Raw genomic sequence first — 20,777 nt, forward strand, 5'->3', positions numbered from 1 at the left:
TATTCATAAAACAAAACCTTGATAAAGGGAACCGTCACCATAGCAACGAGTTGTGATAAATAAACAAAACATTACTTATAGCGGCAGCAACATAAAACATTTTTAAATCGAAATTATTCATTACATTTTTATAATATTTCTTCTTTTAGCTCGTAGCTATTGCCAGATAAAATAACATTTCTGCCCAACATATTAAATAAAAATAAAAGTAGTATACACATGTTATCGTTTTATACGGACCATTGAAGTCACTTACTAAATACGAATGTGTGAGACGAGTTTCCAAGACACAAGCTCACCAATATCACTTCATCTCGGCTACTATTGTGCGACAATGTCTGCCAATTATACAATATTAATTTTACAGCGTTTAAACCGAAGAAGTAGATAGTCAGTCAGATTTGGTAGTCTCAGATGTAGACGATTCTTTTGGTATGAACAAGGAATTTCTTGATGTAGATTTCGTCATTATACAATGTTAGTTTGTGGTTGGTTTGAAACTGTACTTTCTTATTCCATATTTTCACTTAAGAAAAAATTTCATTTCCTACGGTGGGGTCCAACCGGTGTTTGGTTTTATTTTATTTATTTATTTTTTTTTTTTACTCATCTACTGAACTATTTCTCTTTTACCGAATGATATCGTTCCCTTTCTAATTCATGTAAGAGGACCGTGAGTGAAGCTTGTGATTCGCATTTTTTTCTAGAGTTATTTTCGAAAATTTGTTTTATATATTCTCTCTCTTAATCGCCCATAATAAATAAATAAATAAATAAATAAATAACAAAAAATAAAAGTTGTCAACTGCATTTGGTATTCTACAGCAATATATTGTACAACCACAAACCAACTACTTTTTGTCTTGATTTTGTTTTCACAGTTGCTTGTATACCTCATGCGGTCCGGTTTTCTTTACGTAGTGTAAGAAATCAAAAGAAAATCATACTTTTTAAAGTAGATTTTTATATTTTTAAGTGTAAATGTGTTTTTCTTAATTTAGTACATGTGTTTATAAAATACAGTACTGTATTTCATTCAGTATTGTAGGCTCAATCGTATTTTTTCAGTATTGTGCTTTCCTTCAATCAGTACACACACACCGTAAATAAGTGTGTGGTTTGTGTGATAGTCTAGTGTGGTTTATTCAATATACAATATTTCGTTCGACTGAGTGTCACTGAAGCAGCATGTTGTCGAAACTTTTGATTTTGGTAAGTTAAATTAATTGAATTATAATTCTGTATTCCTTTTTTTAACATTGTAGAGTTGCTATACAATTTAGGGGCTATGAAATGGTGATCTTCGTTTTAACTGACTTTTTCGTTATCCGACCAGGACTTCATGAAAGAATATTAAAATGTTGAGTTCGAAAGATTCATACAGCAGCATGTGTTGCATTAAGATTTGCAGTATACAGTAAAATATGATGTAGATATATACTCTGAGACTACAGCCGTAAATAGAGTGGAACCACCTCTCGTAGAATACTGTTGGGCTCCTCTAGAATAATGTTGGACCATAGGCAAAGTCCTTTCAATTCTCAGAAGTAAGTGGCAGTGCCTCCTCCTTAGAAAAACAACCAATTATGCCAGTGTGCGACAATTAAACAAATGATTGTAACTGTTAACCATAGTAGTCTGCTCCTCAAAAGAAAAGAAATGAGAATCGAAGGACTAAAAAGTCTTATGCTCTTTTTAACATTGCACAGTGGGATCGTTTTTAAAAGGGAGAATTGCCGTAAATATACATAAATGTAAGCCGCTGAAATTTTAAGGAAGCACACTTTTACAACTATCGTATCTTTCAATGTCCGGAGACCATTAATTTAAGCGTAAGGGTCATTTTACATAATGAAACATCAACATAGCTCTTGCATTTAAAAAAATAAATTGTTTTTCCTGGTAAGCGGTAGAATTAATACGAAATCTAGCTTAAAGTAGTTTCTTCAGTCCTAATTTAAAAACTGAGAAAACAAACAAACCACTATATTTATGTTTTTATATAGATTCATAATTTTACAGATTCTTCACATCGTCTTTGCATATTTATTTTGAGTACTAATTACAGACTTACATGCAGTGCGGTAGAATATCATAAGTGTTACTTTTATATTAATTACAAAAAAAGTAATTATAAATGTGTATAGTTGCTGTTCGCGACAAAATGTATTAATGTATATTGGTGCTTCAAATTTTAGTTTACTTTCAGTTCTACTGTATTCTGACATAAGGTAACATTAATGTATCTTGAAGATTGTAATACGTACGTTACTTTGTTTCTTGTGATCTCCAATCCTTTGGAAGCAAAGACCGGTTTTTCGCTTAACCTCCTATGGAAAAGATGGATAGGATGAATCACATATTACCAGAAAACAGTAGAATGTTTTCAAATATTTTGCTTTTACTCAAATTGCTCTTTAGTTTTGGCTCTGAGGATCATAACCGGACAAGAGGCATGTTTAGGGAGACGTTAATTCGTAGTGAAACAATAAACAAATCGCGCTAAATGGATGATTAAACATTGTAGTCTATTTTTAATTATGATTTTGCATCTGCTTCCGTCTTTTTTTCTTTGTTCTGGGTTAAAAATGTAAATCATGTTCCAGATTTGCGACTTACAATAACCTATATTCCTGTATGTTAACTGTGTTTTGATCTACAACGAAATAAAATATACATACAGAAATATTATCGTTCAATCTCCACCCCTGTGTGGGATAAAAAATGCGGGGAAAATGAGCAAAACCTAAAAAGAATTCATAAGGATCTAGGGTCATTTTTTTTTACTTAGTCTCTGAAAGGTAGTCTAGGCATTTGTGAACAGAAGTGTACCAGTGATATGGAATGTGCACCAGTTTTCAGATTCTTTATCATTTTTTCGTTCTAGAAGACCTTATGAATTTTCTTTTATGTTTCGAGGCGAACTATGTTACCTCTCCTGTTCCACACCCGTTTGTGCATTAGTGGAGTCTATGCTCAAAATACTCATTATCGTCTTTTACCCAACTTTGGTCCGACATTTCGTTCTCGAATTATTGTAACGGTGACGGTAACGGTGGAGGGTATTAGTGGTTAAAATATGAAACAAATCTTTAATAACCTCCCGTTATCTGGAATCTCGGTAGCAGGAGCGCACGCTCCGAAAACAGTGTATCAAGAAATAGTGAACTCAAATAAGAATACCAATATTAATACTACAACACTCTTGGGTCGTGATCGACAACTTACTAGGGCTGTTCCTAATTCCGGAATTCCGGAATTTTTCGGAACGGAAATTCCAATTCCGGAATCGGAACACAGTTTCAAGACGTTCCGGAATTCCGGAATTTCGGAACATTCCGGAATTTCGAAACATTCCGGAACTTCTTATTGAAAAAATAATTTTTGCTGTTACCCCGAACTGAGAGGTGTGCGCAAAGCTTAGCTTTGAAACTGGATATTGATTCCGCTGTGCTGAAGGAAAGAGTTTTGGTCTACGGCAACTGGTTTGTTTCATTCTCTAGATCCGTTCACTGTGAACGATTGCGCATAAGATTTGGAACTTTGTCTGGTTATCCATAAAGTCTCAATCATAAGTGATTCAGTGTAAATTCCGTAATTTTGTTGCAGAAATCGGAACATAGAAATTCGAGCTAGTTCTTCCCTTTAGTTTGGTTTATCTTCCGAGAAACACCTTTTTTATAAACCACTTTGTATATTCTTTTTTAAATGAATACCGACTGTACCTTTTCCATTTATACGAGGCAACCCTAACAAGAAATTGAACTGCATATCTTTTGATGTATGGCCATTGTTAAGTATAAGTACCTGAAGGAGGGGCAGAGAATCATTTAAAAGAAAATACGATTTTCAGTAATTAAAGGGATAGGATAGTCTGAAATAAAAATGTACAATTATTATGCTGCTGTCCGTATTATGTAAAAATATGCATTATTGATGTTACATGAACTTTTTGGAAACTAGAATCAGTATTTCATATTTTCAGGTTCAAATCACGCAAAGCTAAAATTATTAATGCATCGCTTGTATTGTATTTAGTATACTGCATGCTGCAAACAGCAAAAAATTTCTTAGAACAAGGGATTACTGTTTAATGTTTTTTGTAACTTCTATAATCATGATGCTACTGCTGTTTTTTTAAATGAAAGCTTTATCAAGCATTATTTGCATAACTTGTCAAAATGTACAATGAGAGTAAATCGAATAGAGGTGCAAACTTTACATAATATCTTATAATTATTCACATGTATGCGCTACTCGTTTCTTGTCCTGCGACACTTATTTGAATAACTAACTAAATAAAGGTGTCTATCAGTTAAATACTAAGCATTGGAACCTACGTATGAAGATTAGTTCTAACTCTACTAAACAAAATTTTATGCAAGGTGATAAATGAATTGTGTGAGTGAAAAACATTTAAAATTGGTTTGTTGAGAAATTGTATTAATCACCAATATATTATCAATGTTGTGAAATTCTGATGTAAAAGCATGTTACTTTCTTTAAACAATTACATCGATACAAGCCAACAGAATATGTACATTTTCATACAAAGCTGCAATATGAAGGGTAGTTATGCATTCAGATGAAAGGGTCTGCACCGATGACTAACAACAAGAAAGGTAAATGTTCAATTAGTATACCCGAAATTGTGAGTAGCGATGGTAAAAGTTAAAAATGAAGGAAATCATTTCGTAAATGTTAATATTCACATTAAAAGTATTAGCCTAATGTTCATATTTCGCTCTTACGAAATAATGAATTTGTATCAAAAACTATTCGTACTTCGCGTAAATTGATTTTTTATAAAAATTGATGTCTTACTTTCCTTGACTAGAAAAGTTGGCGAAAACTTTCTTTCTCTTGATTTCTCAAATAAATCAGATAAAAAAGATCAATGAGATAAAAGAAGTTTGTTAAGCTAAAAGTCCATAAAGCCCATTTTATGCGATGTAATTTTCTATGCAATCTTGCATGCTAAGAGTCATGCGTTCAAATTATTTCGTGTAATAATAATTAACATTCAACTTTCCATAGTAAATTGCACGTATTTCACCTTGTTCGGAGATAGAACATGTGCAATCTACCATGGAAAGTTGAATTCTAATTTTTATTACAGGAAATAATTTGAATGCATGTCTTCTAATTTTGCATACATAATTGCCTTGTCTAATATCGTCTAAAGTCTACTTTCCCCTAATTTTTAAAAAAAATCATCTGGGCATTTATATGAAAATTGACATTTAATACATGCCCTTATAATATTTTATCAACATCATTGTTCTCTAACAGTATTATTTTGTAGCACAGAAATTTTGCTTTTTCTTTCAATAGTAATTTACATTTACATTTTTGTTGCATTATTTGATGACGTCTCAGGTAGCATCAGTTATACCATTTCAGGGTTTCAGTTGTCAAAATTTTCACAATTATGTATTACTCATGTGTACTCCTTGTACTTTAGATTAAAAGTTCATTAATATAATTCCAAATGACATGACTACAAATGTTTCGTGTGCTCTTGTATTGTTTGCTTAATAGTAAAACAAATATTTTGGAATTAAAATGCCAAACATGTAAATTGTTTCCTTGTTGGTACTTCAAAATACAAAATGGCAATGATTGAAAAAAATGTAAAAGATAAAGATAAAATGCTGTACTTTATTCCAATAATTGTAAATACGAGAATGCATAACTGTTTAAGACATGTTGCTACTATATTCCATAGATACCATAGTGAAAACGAGAAAGTATTTGCGAGTAAATTTGTGGGATTAAAGCCTTGTAATAATGTTTGAGAACCATTGCCTCAGGACTGTTTCGAACTTTTATATTCAAACTTCGAACTAATATTAATATTATGATTCCAGAATCAACAGTGAGCTTCAAAATTTCAGTCTTGAAAACAATTCCGAAATTCATACTTTTGAGCATTCCATAATTCCAAACTTTTGGAATGTTACGGAATTTTCGGAACATTCCGGAACTTCGAAACGTTCCGGAATTTCGGAACATTCCGGAATTTCGAAACGTTCCGGAATTCCGGAACATTCCGGAATTAGATGAATTCCGGAATACGAAATCGAATTCCGAACACCCCTACAACTTACCATTCGAGCATTCAATATAAATCTCCACACTGATGTTATTCACGAAGTTGTCAGACATAGCGTGGACGTAGAGAGATGATGCAATCTAGACTCTGAAGTTTCAGAATACACTTGCATAAACTTATCAAAAACCACATGTATTTATTTACTATATTTGTTTCTATAATACCACATTCTATCACAAAATAGTATTCATATACACAACAGATAATGCTCACCACAAATGAACAATATTTTGACGTAAACAGTCGCTTCAATAATGATTTGATAACGTCACTCACTTTAATTATTGATACCGTTCAACATAAAACTGAGATTGACAAGTAATTAAAAGAAATAAGATATATCAAACAAGGAAACATACAAAATACTATATACAACAAAAATAATAATAATACATGCAATAAGGTTTCTCTACTATTTAGTCTTTTCAGAATAAATGAAAGTCCAGACGACAGTAGCAAATTATGTTATTTCATAAGTTCAGAAAGAATTGTTTTAGAGAAGCTTGATCTCTTATTTATTTTTATATTTATTATTATTTTTATTTTTAATTATTTCCTTTTTACGGATGCACTAAACTATTACATTATACTTGCCGCTTGGTATAATTGTTTCTATCTTCAGTTCTGTCTTTGTCTGAACAGATGATTCACTAGTGAAATATTAATTTGAGTGCAAAGTGACTAACTGACTGACACTTGATAGTCGCGACTGGCGAACTTTTATTTAAATTGAATTCAACTTATTACTGATATTTCAAACATTCTTCACAAATAAATATGTTAGCTAGCACAGTTTTCAGAAATAATAGTTACGTAACAATGTTATATTACTACTGTGGCTGTTAGATATTTTTATGGCTATAATTTGAAGTAATATTCCGCTATTATATAGGCCTATATCAAATATAGATTGATTTTCTTTCAAGCGCTTTTTGTGGATATATGTTTCAAACTTGAGCTTAAGATTGAAAGAATTCAATACAAAGTAATGCGTTCGTATTGTGCGCTCATTATATACATGACGTTCTATATTTACTGATCCTCTAGAGCAGCGTTTCCCAACCTTTTTCAGCTTGCGGCACACTACGGGTGTAACTTGAATTCTCGCGGCACACTCATAGATATCATTATTATTATTTGCAAATATAAAATACCATGGTAATTTTTTTCTGTGATTACTGATCTCCTTCTCATAGAAATGAAAGCTCGATCACTAGTTTCTCCTTATGCTAATTCATTATGCTTATTTTTTATTCTAATTTTAAAATAGAAAACAATTGCAATGAAATATAGGACTCAGATTTTTAAAAATACGCTTTCTTTTTCGAAAACTATTCAACCTTTCACTAAAAACGAAGATCACTAAATAACGAACGAACAAACAAATGTCTTGTACTTTTAACTTTGCTGTTTTAAACAAAACCGGTGCACGTCGTTGCAATCACACAGCTTGCGATGCGTCGAAGTCAAAACACACCTGTTGAACAAAGTGTTGTTCTGTCATTCACGTGCGAATGAGTGTTCTACGAACGTTCACTTGACGCGTACCGTACAAGTGATTCCATTTCTCGATATTAGTATGACTCTCAATTGAAGTGTAACATAGCAGCTAACCGTGGAAATGTGTACGAGCCGAAATACTGTCTGCTACTCAGTAATAGATGTAGAATAATATATTACAATTACAGTAATTTTTCCATGGTAGAAATTTATAGTAATGAGAAATACAAAAATATACATTTTTTCCTATGTCTTGCAAATTGAAAAATAAACACACTGCTGAACAAGACTGCACTTATTTAATATAAAAACCAATTTACACGTGACGTTTCGATCTTCTAGCCAAGATCCTCATCAGACGTACACTCTGACATGATGAGGACATGATGAGGACGTACACTCCAGACATGATGAGGATCTTGGCTAGAAGATCGAAACGTCACGTGTAAATGTGTTTTTATATTAAATAAGTGCAGTCTTGTTCAGCAGTGTGTTTATTTCTCTGATTTTATTCGCAAGACGTTGACTATGATTGTGTGTCAGCTTGCAATTTGGTTGATATAGAATTAATAATTTTGTTTCGATTTCCTCGCGGCACACCAGCGGCCCATTCGCGGCACACCAGTGTGCCGCGGCACACCGGTTGGGAAACGCTGCTCTAGAGTGTATACAAATTATTAACTTCTACTAATATTGACTGGCGCAAGAAACTTTATATTTACTTTTTATAGCACTGATATGCAGTATCCAATAAAGTAGGTTAGGTTATGAGTGAGGTATTTGAAATGAATAATATTATATCGGCTTACATAAATAATGTATCAATATTTTAGATTTACTTTTTATATGCGCATATGTTTTTACGGTAATATCAAAAGAATTCTATAAGGTTACGAGTGCAAAGCATGCTTTAATGTGTCGTATACCGTATACACATATCACTTGTTTCAATCCTTTTCGTTGTCATTAGTACGTGAATTCACGTTAAATTCAATTGCTCAAATCTTCCTTCTTTTACTATGACGCATGCAAACTAAGTATAATACAAGTGTTGTAAATATGACGCCCTTAATAGTGACATGCGGTGTTTACTTGCAGTGTATTGCTTCTTTATGAATACGGCTTACTTGTTATTCTTCGAGCACATTCGGTTTTCTTACCTTCACCGGCAGGTTAAAACAAAACAAGTCCTTTAACAATTCTTGTTCTATTAATTCACTTAAAATTATTTTTCAGCTGCATTTCTCTTCTATTCTTCTCCAGCTGCCTGCCACCTGCTCCTCTTCTTACACTGCTGCTCTCTGATCATGTGTTGACAGTGTAGCCAGTGAAGTTTAGACATTGGTGGAGTTCAGAAGGTTACTGAGCGGAGCGCTCAGTCACACTGCTCGAAGTGAGCGAAACGCAAAACTTGCGAAAACAACGGGTACACAAATGCTGATGGGGCAGCGTGTCCTGTCACATTATGACTCTTTATTTTATCGCACCTGTCAATTTTCTGCGGAGTATAGCCCAGAAATGACGCATTTTTTAAAAAATGTTCCATGGTTATGCTCTGAAGTTAATCGAGACGGTGATGATAATAAACGGAATAGTAGAATGAAGAGAGGGAGAGAAAGACCCTGAGATAATTAATTCACACAATGCTTGTCCCTACAGGGTCCATTTGGAGAAAGCTGGGATCAAACAAGAGACTGAACCTACCATGAGTGCTCTACCATTGAGTCAACGCGGCCCCTAAAATGACGTATTTGTGTACTTTTGTGTGTGTGTGTTTTCTTGTAAAATTTTTTCATGCTTTCGTTTACGGGTTCGTTTCGCGAAGTTCCTCTGGTGTTGTATCCGAATAGTCTGTATTTTTCATTAAACGCATACATTTAATCGTATATGTTCTCGGATTTTATTTATGATGGGATGAGGGTGGAGTGGTTCCTGATCAGTCTGTAACCATAAGTAAACACTGTACCTTCAAGGCGTACAAATGTATCATAAAGTTTAAACAGACAAGAGACAAAGTTTTTCAGCAGATAAATGCCAAAATGAACAACAATAATAAAGTGAACAGTAACTTTTATCAGCCTAGGAAGGTTTTATGACAGACAGGCTCCATACGTTGGATTGGGAATCGGACTCAGTTCTCTACTCCCAGTATCATTATTGACTTATAATCTGCAGCTCATTAATTCAAGTAGATATAATACGGCTATAATTGGCTTACAATATTGTATCTGCTTCGAAATTTCGTCATGTAAGGCTCCAGATGCTTTTGTTAAGGCAGAGCAACGGAACGCGCTTGCCATTTGTTCTTCGCTAGGCTAGATGTAGTTTCGCCGGTCGCTAATAGATGATATTGAAGCAGGCTCAGGCGCACGAAAGTCCATCATGCCAGAACAATCTGGCTATACAGAAGTACAAAGATACCAGAGACAACTTGTTCTGTAGTTCATGCAGGGTTATTGGGACCTAGACAGCTTTTAGTTTTGTGATGTGTGGTCAGCTCGTTGGCTACGATCACCGTTATTCTGGCTTTGTAGACTGGGTTTCATCTCCTCGTAATTCGAGTAGCTTCTCAACACTGAAATTTACTTGCTGCTACTGGGATTACACGTGCTATTATCCGGCTACATAGGTGTATTATTATTATTATTATTATTATTATTATTATTATTATTATTATTATTATTATTGTTATTAAATGAAGCCGATTTTCATGTTGTGCCTGTTGTTAGCGGAAGTACTCTTCGTGGCAGATATACCGGGAATAATTTCTAGCATATTTCGTGAGCCTTCTACACGATAAAATTTTTATTAGCATCGCTTCTTTCCTATGATGAAGGTAGCGAACTTTTGCGAAGGTAACGAACGAATGCTTATGTAAAATAGTAAACGAGAAGTCATTGTTTGAAGACTTTGGTTTAAATAAATTAAACAGAATTATTTCAACACACCTGTACTTTCAAAGAAGAGAAAAAAGGCATTTAAGTTTAGTTTAGGTCTTCACCATAAACATTTATGTGAAAATTCAACATTTACAACAGTTGATCTTTTCAATCTTAACCACTCATTTCACTGCACTGCAAGAAAACCGCTCTAATGTGCCTTTGCACTTTTCATGTAACAGAAATACAAGTATTCACTTTTCCAATTTCGAAATATGAAAGTAATGAATTGTAGTACCATCCCTTACACTAGTTACAAGGACAGATAATGATAACTTCTATAAATTCATACAGCTGCAAGAGTGTATCTTAACCAATCCATTTACCGTACAGTTTAGATGAAATATTACTGCAAATATTTTTTTATATTTTAACAAAACCAAGATCTGTGTAATTAACTTGGACTGATAAAAGTCATAGTGAACCAACTTGGACTAAATTAGTTTTTCTGTATTCTGCAGTACTTTGAAATTGTCCATATGTAATTCTGTATAATGATTTCAACACCACTATTTCCATCTCAGAATTCCCATTAATAACTAGTTCGTCTTGATCTATTATCTTTGACGAATTAGACAAACAATGGAATATATTTTCAAACTGTTTTTTCTGTCTCTGACAGTTTTCACATCAGAATTATAGAAAAAAGGGAAATTTTCAGGATTTCGCCCCTTCTTTTCCCTCATTATGATGACTTATTGCGTACTTACAGAAAGCCCATTTTATCACCATTATAATGAGTTATAATTTGTATCATTACAGCAAATACAGGGTATCCCAAAAAGGATTGAAACGTGGTAACATCAATAGTACGAAACAGGGTTGGCAAAAACCATGTTTTTTATTGAAAAAAATGTGTTTTTTTAAAAAAAAAACTAAAAATCCGTTTTTTTTGTTTAAAGCTTTTTTTTTGTTTAAACCAGTTTTTTTTTGGTTTAAATAATGTGCTCTATGTATTTATAACACATATGGACAGAAATAATTTTGTTTCGCCTTTGTGTTATTATGCAACAACCGGGTTATGCTGGAAGGGGTCATAAGCTTAAAGCGGAATCCAAACCGCTCCTAACTTACATCCCAGAGAAATTGTTCTTCATTTGGACTCGAAACCGGGACTAATTGGCCACAAATGCGATACGTCTGCCGACTCACTCACGAAGGTCTCCTGATAAAATTACGTTGTACTGCTCTTTACATATTTGTTAATATAATTGCCAAGAGTCATTTCAGAAGGACAAAAACATAAGCATTAGTGAACACAAGTGAAATCATTATACAGAATTACATATTGACAATTTCAAAGTACTGCAGAGTACAGAAGAACTAATTTAGTCCAAGTTAGTTCACTATGACTTTTATCAGTCCAAGTTAAAGAAATACAACAACTTAATTTGCATATCGGTAAGAAAAGTGAATAAAGGTACAAAATATTTTAGTTCACTTTGGCTCTGGTTCATTTATACATAAATAGATGCCAAAGACACTTCTGATTTCAATAAATGCATCTCGTGGGGTTTGTATGACCCCCTCTCTAAAAAAGTACGGCATTTCTATGTATTTTATCAATAGTAAACATTATTAAAACGAAACAATATTTATAATTTTTCTTTGCAATTGCATAACAATAATAACAAACTATAAAAAAAGAAACATTCATAAACTTATAAAAAAAGAAGTTGGTTTTGTAGTATAATCTCTTTAAGTAATGAATGGGGTATTTAGGTCTGAATATAATACGAATAATATACGGGAGTGAAATGTGATAACCCACAAATGTGTTCATCAAGATTTTACGAACACTTACACTTTTACGAACATTTTTCATTTTTTGGTTTAAACCGGTTGTTTTATTTTAAAAGCCAGTTGGTTTAAACCAAGATTTAAACCACGTTGGTTTAAACCAGCCAACCCTGGTACGAAATACTCCCTTCTCCCAAATATAGGAAACCATGAGGTATAGGTCATTGCTTACAATGACCTTCCCTATCACCACCTGCAGTATTGATTTTCTCCCCATGTTGACATTTCGTCCTCAGTATGTAACAGATATAAGTTGATTCGACGTACATAACAAATTTGAATCATAAATAAGTTATACTAACTCATATTGCTACATAAAATTTGACCTCTGACTAACAAATTTCGTCTCTATAATATATGTTCAGCCTAGTTATATTCAACCGGCACCAATTTTAGTTTTCAGTATTATATTCTATTTAGTACTGCGATAATGTACTACAATGGAACCTAGATGTGCTGCGAGAAATCACACGAAATAGAACATGCTCTATTTCCAAAATACGGCGTAGGATATGTCATGGCGTAAAATATTGAAATATATGCTATTTTACATTATAAGGAAGATAACAAAAATAGAATTATTCCTACGAACGGCCCGGTGTGTTTTCTTTTCTTGTTGGTTATTTCTAAATTTCCAAATGCGTAATATATTATTGTGAAATATTTATTTTGTATACAATGTTTGTGCGAAACAAGGGATTGTATGAAAGTGTCACTTATATTGCGGTATATGTGCTTTCTTTTTATCATTGCATAATTTTAGCAATTATTTCATATAAGGTATTTGTAAAATATTTTTCTGTTAATTTACGTGTTAGAATAGTGTAATATCAAACGAAGTTAATAGTAGTTTCTGATTGAAAAAATATATGATGATTAGTTTCTTAATTTTAATTTTTTTACGTGTAAAGTAATTTTTTTAAATATGATTTCAAGCGTTTAATCGAACTAGAATCTGCGTTAATGCTTGAAGAAGTGAACATTCCTGTCTATTTCACTCACAATACGCCAGAATTGGAAATGATAGTAGAAGATATTTCTCACAGCTTCACTGACGATCACTCGAGTTCTGCTGCTGAAGGTAAGAAGAAAACATTTAGCTTTGATTTTACTTAGTTTTTTCTATTATTTCTAACTATAGATAAATACGTAGAGACTTCGTTATGGATTTTCTGATGTATAGTAGGTTTTCTGTGTGCTAATCAAATATTAAAAATTTAAATAAAATGTAGTTATATCTTGTTTTAAGTTAATTATTTTTAATACGAAATAAAATAATGAATTAAAAAAGAATTATCTACATAGCTATATAAATTGAAAATCAAGGAGAATTAGAAATTTAGAATCTGTATTGTGTCAGTCAGTTACACAGATCTTAGATATCACGTTCTGTAGTGATTCAGAAAGGAGTTCTGATACAATACTAAAAAAGTAGTTATTTTTTTATTTGTTTGTTTCAGATCTTTCACTTTACAAGCACTTCATATGACTCTTTTATTTATTTATTTAAATGATGGAATGCTGAGTAAGTCATTTTAAGAATAATATGAAACAGTGCATTATGAGTAATTAAATTTTTTGTTTGGAGTAGATGGGGAAAAAATAAAAATATGATCTAATGACAATATATATATATATATAATTCAGATATAATAAGTCAAAATTGACCCAGTTATTCATTTTATATCAAATATTAGAAAGGAGGACAGGTCAATATTCAACGAAGTGTAAAAGATTTGGCTTAGAAGTACTAAATATTACTGTGTGGTTAAGGGGAAACTGACGTCTAACAGTCTAACAGAACACGTTGCGCGTTGGAGGCGCTGTTGCCAAAGACTGTAACAATAGACAGCAGCTATGGCGACAAACTTAGAACGTTTAACAAGTCATAATTCTATAACCGTAATAGTATGACAGAATAATTTGTAACGTATGATTTCCAAATAATAAAAATAATAGTAGTTGAAACATTTGACAGAAGATTCAAAATTCAACTACCGGCAACAACGCGGTCATTAACCTTGCTTTTTTAGAAGCAGCGTGAAAGGACACTACGTTAATTGGTGAACATCTCTCTCCTTCGTTTTATTTAGAGCACGTGCAGTAGACTGAGCTTTCTTTAACAGCACAGTAGTAGGTAGTGTTAGATACTACATAATCTCGAGTAGAAACTAGAAACTATAATAAACAGTAATAATAGTAATGTAGGTAAGGTGTACAAGTAATTTGACGTATTAACGACAAATAAGAACGATATTGTCATTATTATTTTTTTTATTTCATCGTAACTGTTTATCGAAAATTTAGAAAAACAATTTTCCTTTCATGGTGTATGGGCGTGAAAGATTGTCATCAGCTCTCGAAAACAAGTCTAGATTAAAATATTTAATCCAAAATTTTACGTACAGACAAGTGAATAAGGAATGTTATTCAACACCAAATGTCATAATAGATACATACTCCAGATATTAACAAGTTTGATAGATTAAGATGGGTGGGGCATGTTGCTCGCATCTGAAATAGGCTGGGTTTTTATAGAAGGTTGGGAGGGCGATGAATAAGAAATCTTTGGATAGTCCAGGAACATGATAGGATAATGTAAGAGTGGGTGACAGTAATTCAGATTGTATTGCCACAGGATAGGAATCAGTGGCTGTTTTTTGCTTCTTCGGTGTTCAACCTTCAACCGTAAGCCATAGTGTTAGTTATGTTTATCTAATGAATCATAATTAATTTACTTATCGATCGAATGGAAAATATTGTAATACTTAAATTACTCACCTAGTAATATTCCTTGTTTATCCCCCCGCCCCATATTTCGAGCATAAGACTCAGACATTCATCCTCTAGAGCACACAATGGCTTAAATCTTTCTTCACAATACTGTCTTAATTATTCTTTTGTTTCAACAGTAGTAATTTTAAAATATTGCTTGAATTCTATCGATACTTAGTCACATGTATTTCCCAATATGTATAGATTGCTCTTATTTTATTATACAGGGTGATTTTTTTAAACTTGAGACTGCAAAATATTTGGAGAAATAAGCATCGGACGAAAAAAATGTCCGAAATAAAAAGTGGAGGGGGAAATTCACCTCTGATAAAATTAGCAGCCCTGGAGGTGGGGTGAGGGAACAACGTTGAAAACTTAAATGGGGACTCCAGTTTTTTATTGCAGATTCGGATTCTACGGGAAAAGTACATAAATTTTCGTCAAAACATTTTTTCAGTTTCTTAGTGAGGTACTACGATTTAAATTAATTGTCTGGTGAATGATTAGGACAACGTTCTGATCAAGAAGAATTCATCGGATGGAAAACCTAAAATACAAATAAATAAATAAAGAATGAATATTAGTAAAAAGATTAATGCACTACCTTTACTATGTGTATATTAATAAAATAATGAGAGCAGCCTATAAGATATTGGAAAATTCAGGTGACTATAAGTATTGATAAAATTTACACAATATTATTAAATTACCATTTTTGAGACACAAAAAAACAATATAAAAATCGTGTTATGAACAAAGACTTAAACCAATTGTGTGCCTCTAAGTGTCACACGAAATATTGGGGAAGAAAATAACCAAGGAACATTACAGATAAGTAGGGACTGAAGTTTTCGTTTTAACGTTAACATCACAAATTTGAAAAAGGCAAAGTAAACTATATTGATATACATAAATATATGATGGAAGGCCGGTTTTGGTGTTTTTAAATCGCTAAATAACCGAAATGCACTGCACAAAGCCATAAATTCGCGAAATCACCATATTGGGCGGTAATACTAATAAAATAACACAAGTTTGCTTTGCAATAAAATGTGATTCACAGAAGACCATCAGTCTTGTTATTTTTAGACCGGTTGGTTAGTGAAAGTTTGCCCCTGAGATTTTGCTGCCTGTGCTCTTGAAGCAATATCTGCCAGCTTTCAACGTTGATTCTGAAAGATATTACGGTACCGTAACTATTCCGTAGTTACGGTAAGGAGGCAAAACCTTAAAGAAGAAAGTGTGTAAATATTGACAATTTTGTCTTTTAAAAAATCAGAAACATTGAAGAAACTATAAATTCGCCATTAAATGAAAATGTTTGTTGATAATGGTATGAATTGCGTTTTAAGTAAGTGTATTGTGAATTGATTTTTTTGAAGTGAACAAAATGTTAAGAAACACTATGCTATGAATTGCGTTTTAGGTAAGTTTATTGTGAATTGATTGTTTTTTTGAAGTGAAGAAAATGTTAAAAAACACTACAGATGGTTGTCCAAAAATATAATTTATTCTTTTAAATTTAAGATGTCAACATTTAAAACTATTCGTTTAATTTTAAAATTATATTTTATTTTGATTAGCTTTTACAGACCACTTTTTCTATGTTTACAATATACTTGTTTTTCAAAACCATTACAGAATAAAACAAATAACCCCTATTTGCTTGTATTAAATCGCGAAAAATAACACCGATTTCAGGGATGAAATAAAACTAAAATTTCACGTCCCTACAGATTAGTAATTTGAAATATAGTTAACCTGCTCTTACTTTTGCAGCCTTAATTAACTCTGTTTCCGCTAATGGATATCAAGTAGTAGTTGGAAGCAATCAAGCAGTTTCAAAGTCAGATGTCCAAATTGCCAATATACAGGTAAACAATCATTTATATGTAACTATAACTTCTTTCATTTGCTGCAAAATTATTTTCACTTAAGAAAAATATGTGCAGCTTAGAAAGTGGAAAACGACAGTTTCCGATAGTAATAATAATAATATTAATAAACAATTAATAAACAATTATTACTAGTTGCCTGAGCACAATAGGGGTTTTACAGTAGGGACTTACAAGGAACATCATCTTAGTGATCCAAGCTTATTCAATCAAATTTGGCAGCTAGAAACCAAACATGAAATAAGCGAATATGGGCTTTTTATTTTCTACGGAAAAACGGTTCGTAGGGACAAAACCCCCACCCCAAAAATTGAAAGTGGGCGCCAAGAGCGCAGGAAGAAGTAGACCGAAGCAAATCGAGTTGCGCTTAGATATAGTGGAATTAAAATAAGAAAGCATATGTTTCTTCTTTTCTCTGATCAAATGGTTGGGTGTTCTTGTCAAAAACAGACCCGACATACTTTTGACCACGAGATATCAAAATTTCTAGTGAAGGTAGTTCGGAAGTACATACAACACATGGAAGATTGTAATGTGTGTAGATAAAACTGTTTGCAGAGGCAAATACATGAAATATGCAAGAAGTTCTTAAAGTTTCTGCGGAAACATCGGTTTCTGGGGCCACGATCCGTTGCCATAGAAATGTGGCAGCAAGCGCGAAACTAGAGAAGAGAGAAAGAAAAATCGAATAAAATGTGTATAAAAAGGTGAAAGGGGAAAAAACAGGGATATGTTTTTTTTTGTTTATTGATATGTGGTAGTGCCAACAATGTAAATATGAAGTATATTTATTCTATGAAGTATATATGTAGTAATACTTCTATGAAGTAATTATGAAGTATATATGTAAATATGAAGAATGCAAATTGTGTTATAACTGTTAGTAATAGTTTCAATTAGTTATTAACTGTCAATTAGTAATAGCCATAGTTTCTTTTTTTGTTACATTTCAATAATTTTTACAATTTAAATACTATTCTGGACGAAGTCTATTGCAACTATGTTGTCTAATGACTAATAAAGTATTCTATTCTATTCTATTCTATTCTATTCTAGGCCTAGACCGCTTGATGAATTACCTGTACTCTGTGAAAGATTACGTGTCATTATTCATTCTCCTCTCCCCATTCCTCTAACACCAACATTCCTAGATCCTCAATGAAAAATAGTTTAAATTATTTGTGGTCACTTGGAGAAACGTTTGTCCCAATCTAGATATGCTGCTGTGTATATGAGTAATGACACGTATATGGAGGGGCGTAGCTAGGCTAGAGCAAGGGGTTCCTGTTAACTGACCACGAGAAGTTTAAATTAATTTTCATTGTAGGCTCTAGACCTACCAGTGTTAGGGTACATAGAGGGAGAGGAGAATGAGTAATGATACGTAAGTCTTTCACAGAATACAACTACTTAACTATCAGAACACCAAGATAAGGCAGTTTTTAATCCAGTTCATTTTTGTAAGAAATGAGTTTCGTTTTCCAGAATAGGCGCAGCTTATATCGACTTACCCGCCAGACGCATAGTATGCATGTTGTGCTATCTAAAATGTGGGAGTTGTATAATTGTTGCGTCTATTCAGCCAAAATAATCTCATTCTTCTACGAAAAGTTTACATGAGTCATAAATGACACCTTGTCATTCTGAAGTCTGAATCGAGGTGTGTATGCTGCACTACAAATCACGTCCTTGTTAGACAAACCATCTCTCTATACACCTTTTATTCGGTTTCTTCTTCCTATCTTTAATTTCGTCGTCGCTGACACATTTCTATGGACAGGGCTCATACTCCATGAACCCTTTTTTCGAAGAAACAAAAATATACGTATTCGCATATTTTCTTTGTGCACAGTTTCGTTACAATCCTTTATGTACTGTACTGTACGTACTTCTGAAATACCTTCATTAAAAATTTTGGTAACTTGGGGTCACAAGTTTGCTGGAGCCTGTTGCCCACCCAACAGTTTTATCAAGGAAAATATAAACACTTATTTTTTTATTTTGCATGTACAGATGGTGATCAGAAAAATGGAAACACCTGAACGAAATTGCAACTTACCAGATTAATATGGTGTCTGGCCACCTTTCGCCTTCAGAACAGCCTTGATGCGACGTGGGATGGAGGCATAGAGGTTGTGAATGGTAGCAAGTAAAATTTTACACCATTCCTCATGCAGGGCATCGGCCACTTCTGTGAGAGAGGATGGAGGTGGAAATCGTCGCCGGAGTCGTGTTTCCAAGACGGACCACAGATGTTCAATTATGTTGAGATCTGGGGATTGGGCGGGCCAGGGGATGTGTTGAACTTAATCCCGATGTTCCTCAGACCACGCTGCAACAATGCCAGCTGTGTGAATGGGTGTATTATCATCCTGGAAGATGGCGTCATTGTCCGGGAACAACATCCGGACCATAAGATGCAAGTGGTCTCCTAAAATTGCGACATAATCGTTGGCAGTGATTCGTCCGCTAAGTGTGACCACAGGACCCAAAGAAAACCATGATATGGCGGCCCACAGCATCACCGAGCCGCCGCCATGTTTCACAGTTGGGCGGAGACACTGCAGATCATAAGCTTCTTTGGGCGTTCTCCACACATAAACACGGCCCGTGGTTGGGAATAGGGTGAAGGATGTCTCATCCGACCATATCACGTTTCCAGTCCTCAACGGTCCAAGTTGCATGGTCGCGGCACCATTTGCGGCGTGCGAAAGCGTTATGGTCCCTGATGACCGGTTTGACCCGTGTAACACGACCCCGTAAGTTCATGTCATGTAATTCGCGGCGGACTGTGATTGTCCAAACAGGGTGGGGGAGGTGCTGATTGAATTTTTCCGTCATTTGCTCCGCAGTGGCACGACGGTTCTGCGTGACAATGCGCTTTAATACCCGGCGTGACCTGTCACTCATGCTTTTCTTCCGCCCACTGTTCCGCTTCCCCGATGTGGTTTTCCCGTGTGTTGTGTAGGCCATCATCTTCGACACTGTCCCACGCGACACACCTAACACAGTAGCCACTGCCGTCACACTCACTCCACATAACTGCGCACCAACAATTTGCCCTCTTTGAAAATCTGAGAGGTCTCCCATTTTACACTACCTCCGTCTGCTGCAGCACTGGACACTGCTGTTCCACTGCGCCTGACTTAGTATGGAGACCGACCCAACACACCACCACCAGCGGTCCGGCCCTGCGGGCACCACAACACCACTGCCAACCCATACATCTGACGTGTTGCCAACTACAGGTGTTTCCATTTTTCTGATCACCATCTGTATATCTGTACAGTTTCATTCGCTTCGGTATATGTTTTGTATTTGAACAGACTAATCTCATCATTAGATAAAATTGGAACTTTATTGTTTTTAATTTTTGCTTTTCTGTATGTTGATAAGTTGATGTTATCACTTACGTGCTTTTAGTTTTTCAGTGTGAAATGCGTGTAGCCATGTTTGCCTTCCGGTCTTCGAATACAAATACATATTTTCGTTTTTTTTTGTTGCATAAAAAGACTTAAAAGTCTAATAATAAATAGTAATAGACAAAATGTATGAAATATAGTAATAAAAACAACATTAAAATCTACGGGAGTCCTTTGTATCCTGGACTGACCGAAAAGGTTGGAAGATTATTATTATTATTATTATTATTATTATTATTATTATTATTATTATTATTATTATTATTATTATTATTTACATTTTATGATTTTAAACCTGCGTTTAGACCGACAAAAGCTTTAGAAAAGAATT

The 20,777-nt window shown here is 33.8% G+C and overlaps 1 protein-coding gene across 2 annotated transcripts in view; it reads left to right on the plus strand.

Annotated features, from left to right (window-relative positions):
- LOC145675331 (BOS complex subunit ncln) overlaps nt 1-20,777 on the plus strand; it is a 90,869-nt gene that overhangs the window by 34,804 nt on the left and 35,288 nt on the right. For both annotated transcript variants that reach the window (XM_081745730.1, XM_081745735.1), the window contains exons 3-4: nt 13,291-13,435; nt 16,909-17,003. In XM_081745730.1, coding sequence (XP_081601856.1) covers nt 13,291-13,435; nt 16,909-17,003 — 240 coding nt within the window. The remainder of the gene's footprint in view (nt 1-13,290; nt 13,436-16,908; nt 17,004-20,777) is intronic.

The sequence above is a fragment of the Thermobia domestica genome, chromosome 2, assembly GCF_964235325.1.
Source record: "Thermobia domestica chromosome 2, izTheDome1.hap1.1, whole genome shotgun sequence".
In the NCBI taxonomy this organism is placed as follows: Eukaryota; Metazoa; Arthropoda; class Insecta; order Zygentoma; family Lepismatidae; genus Thermobia; species Thermobia domestica.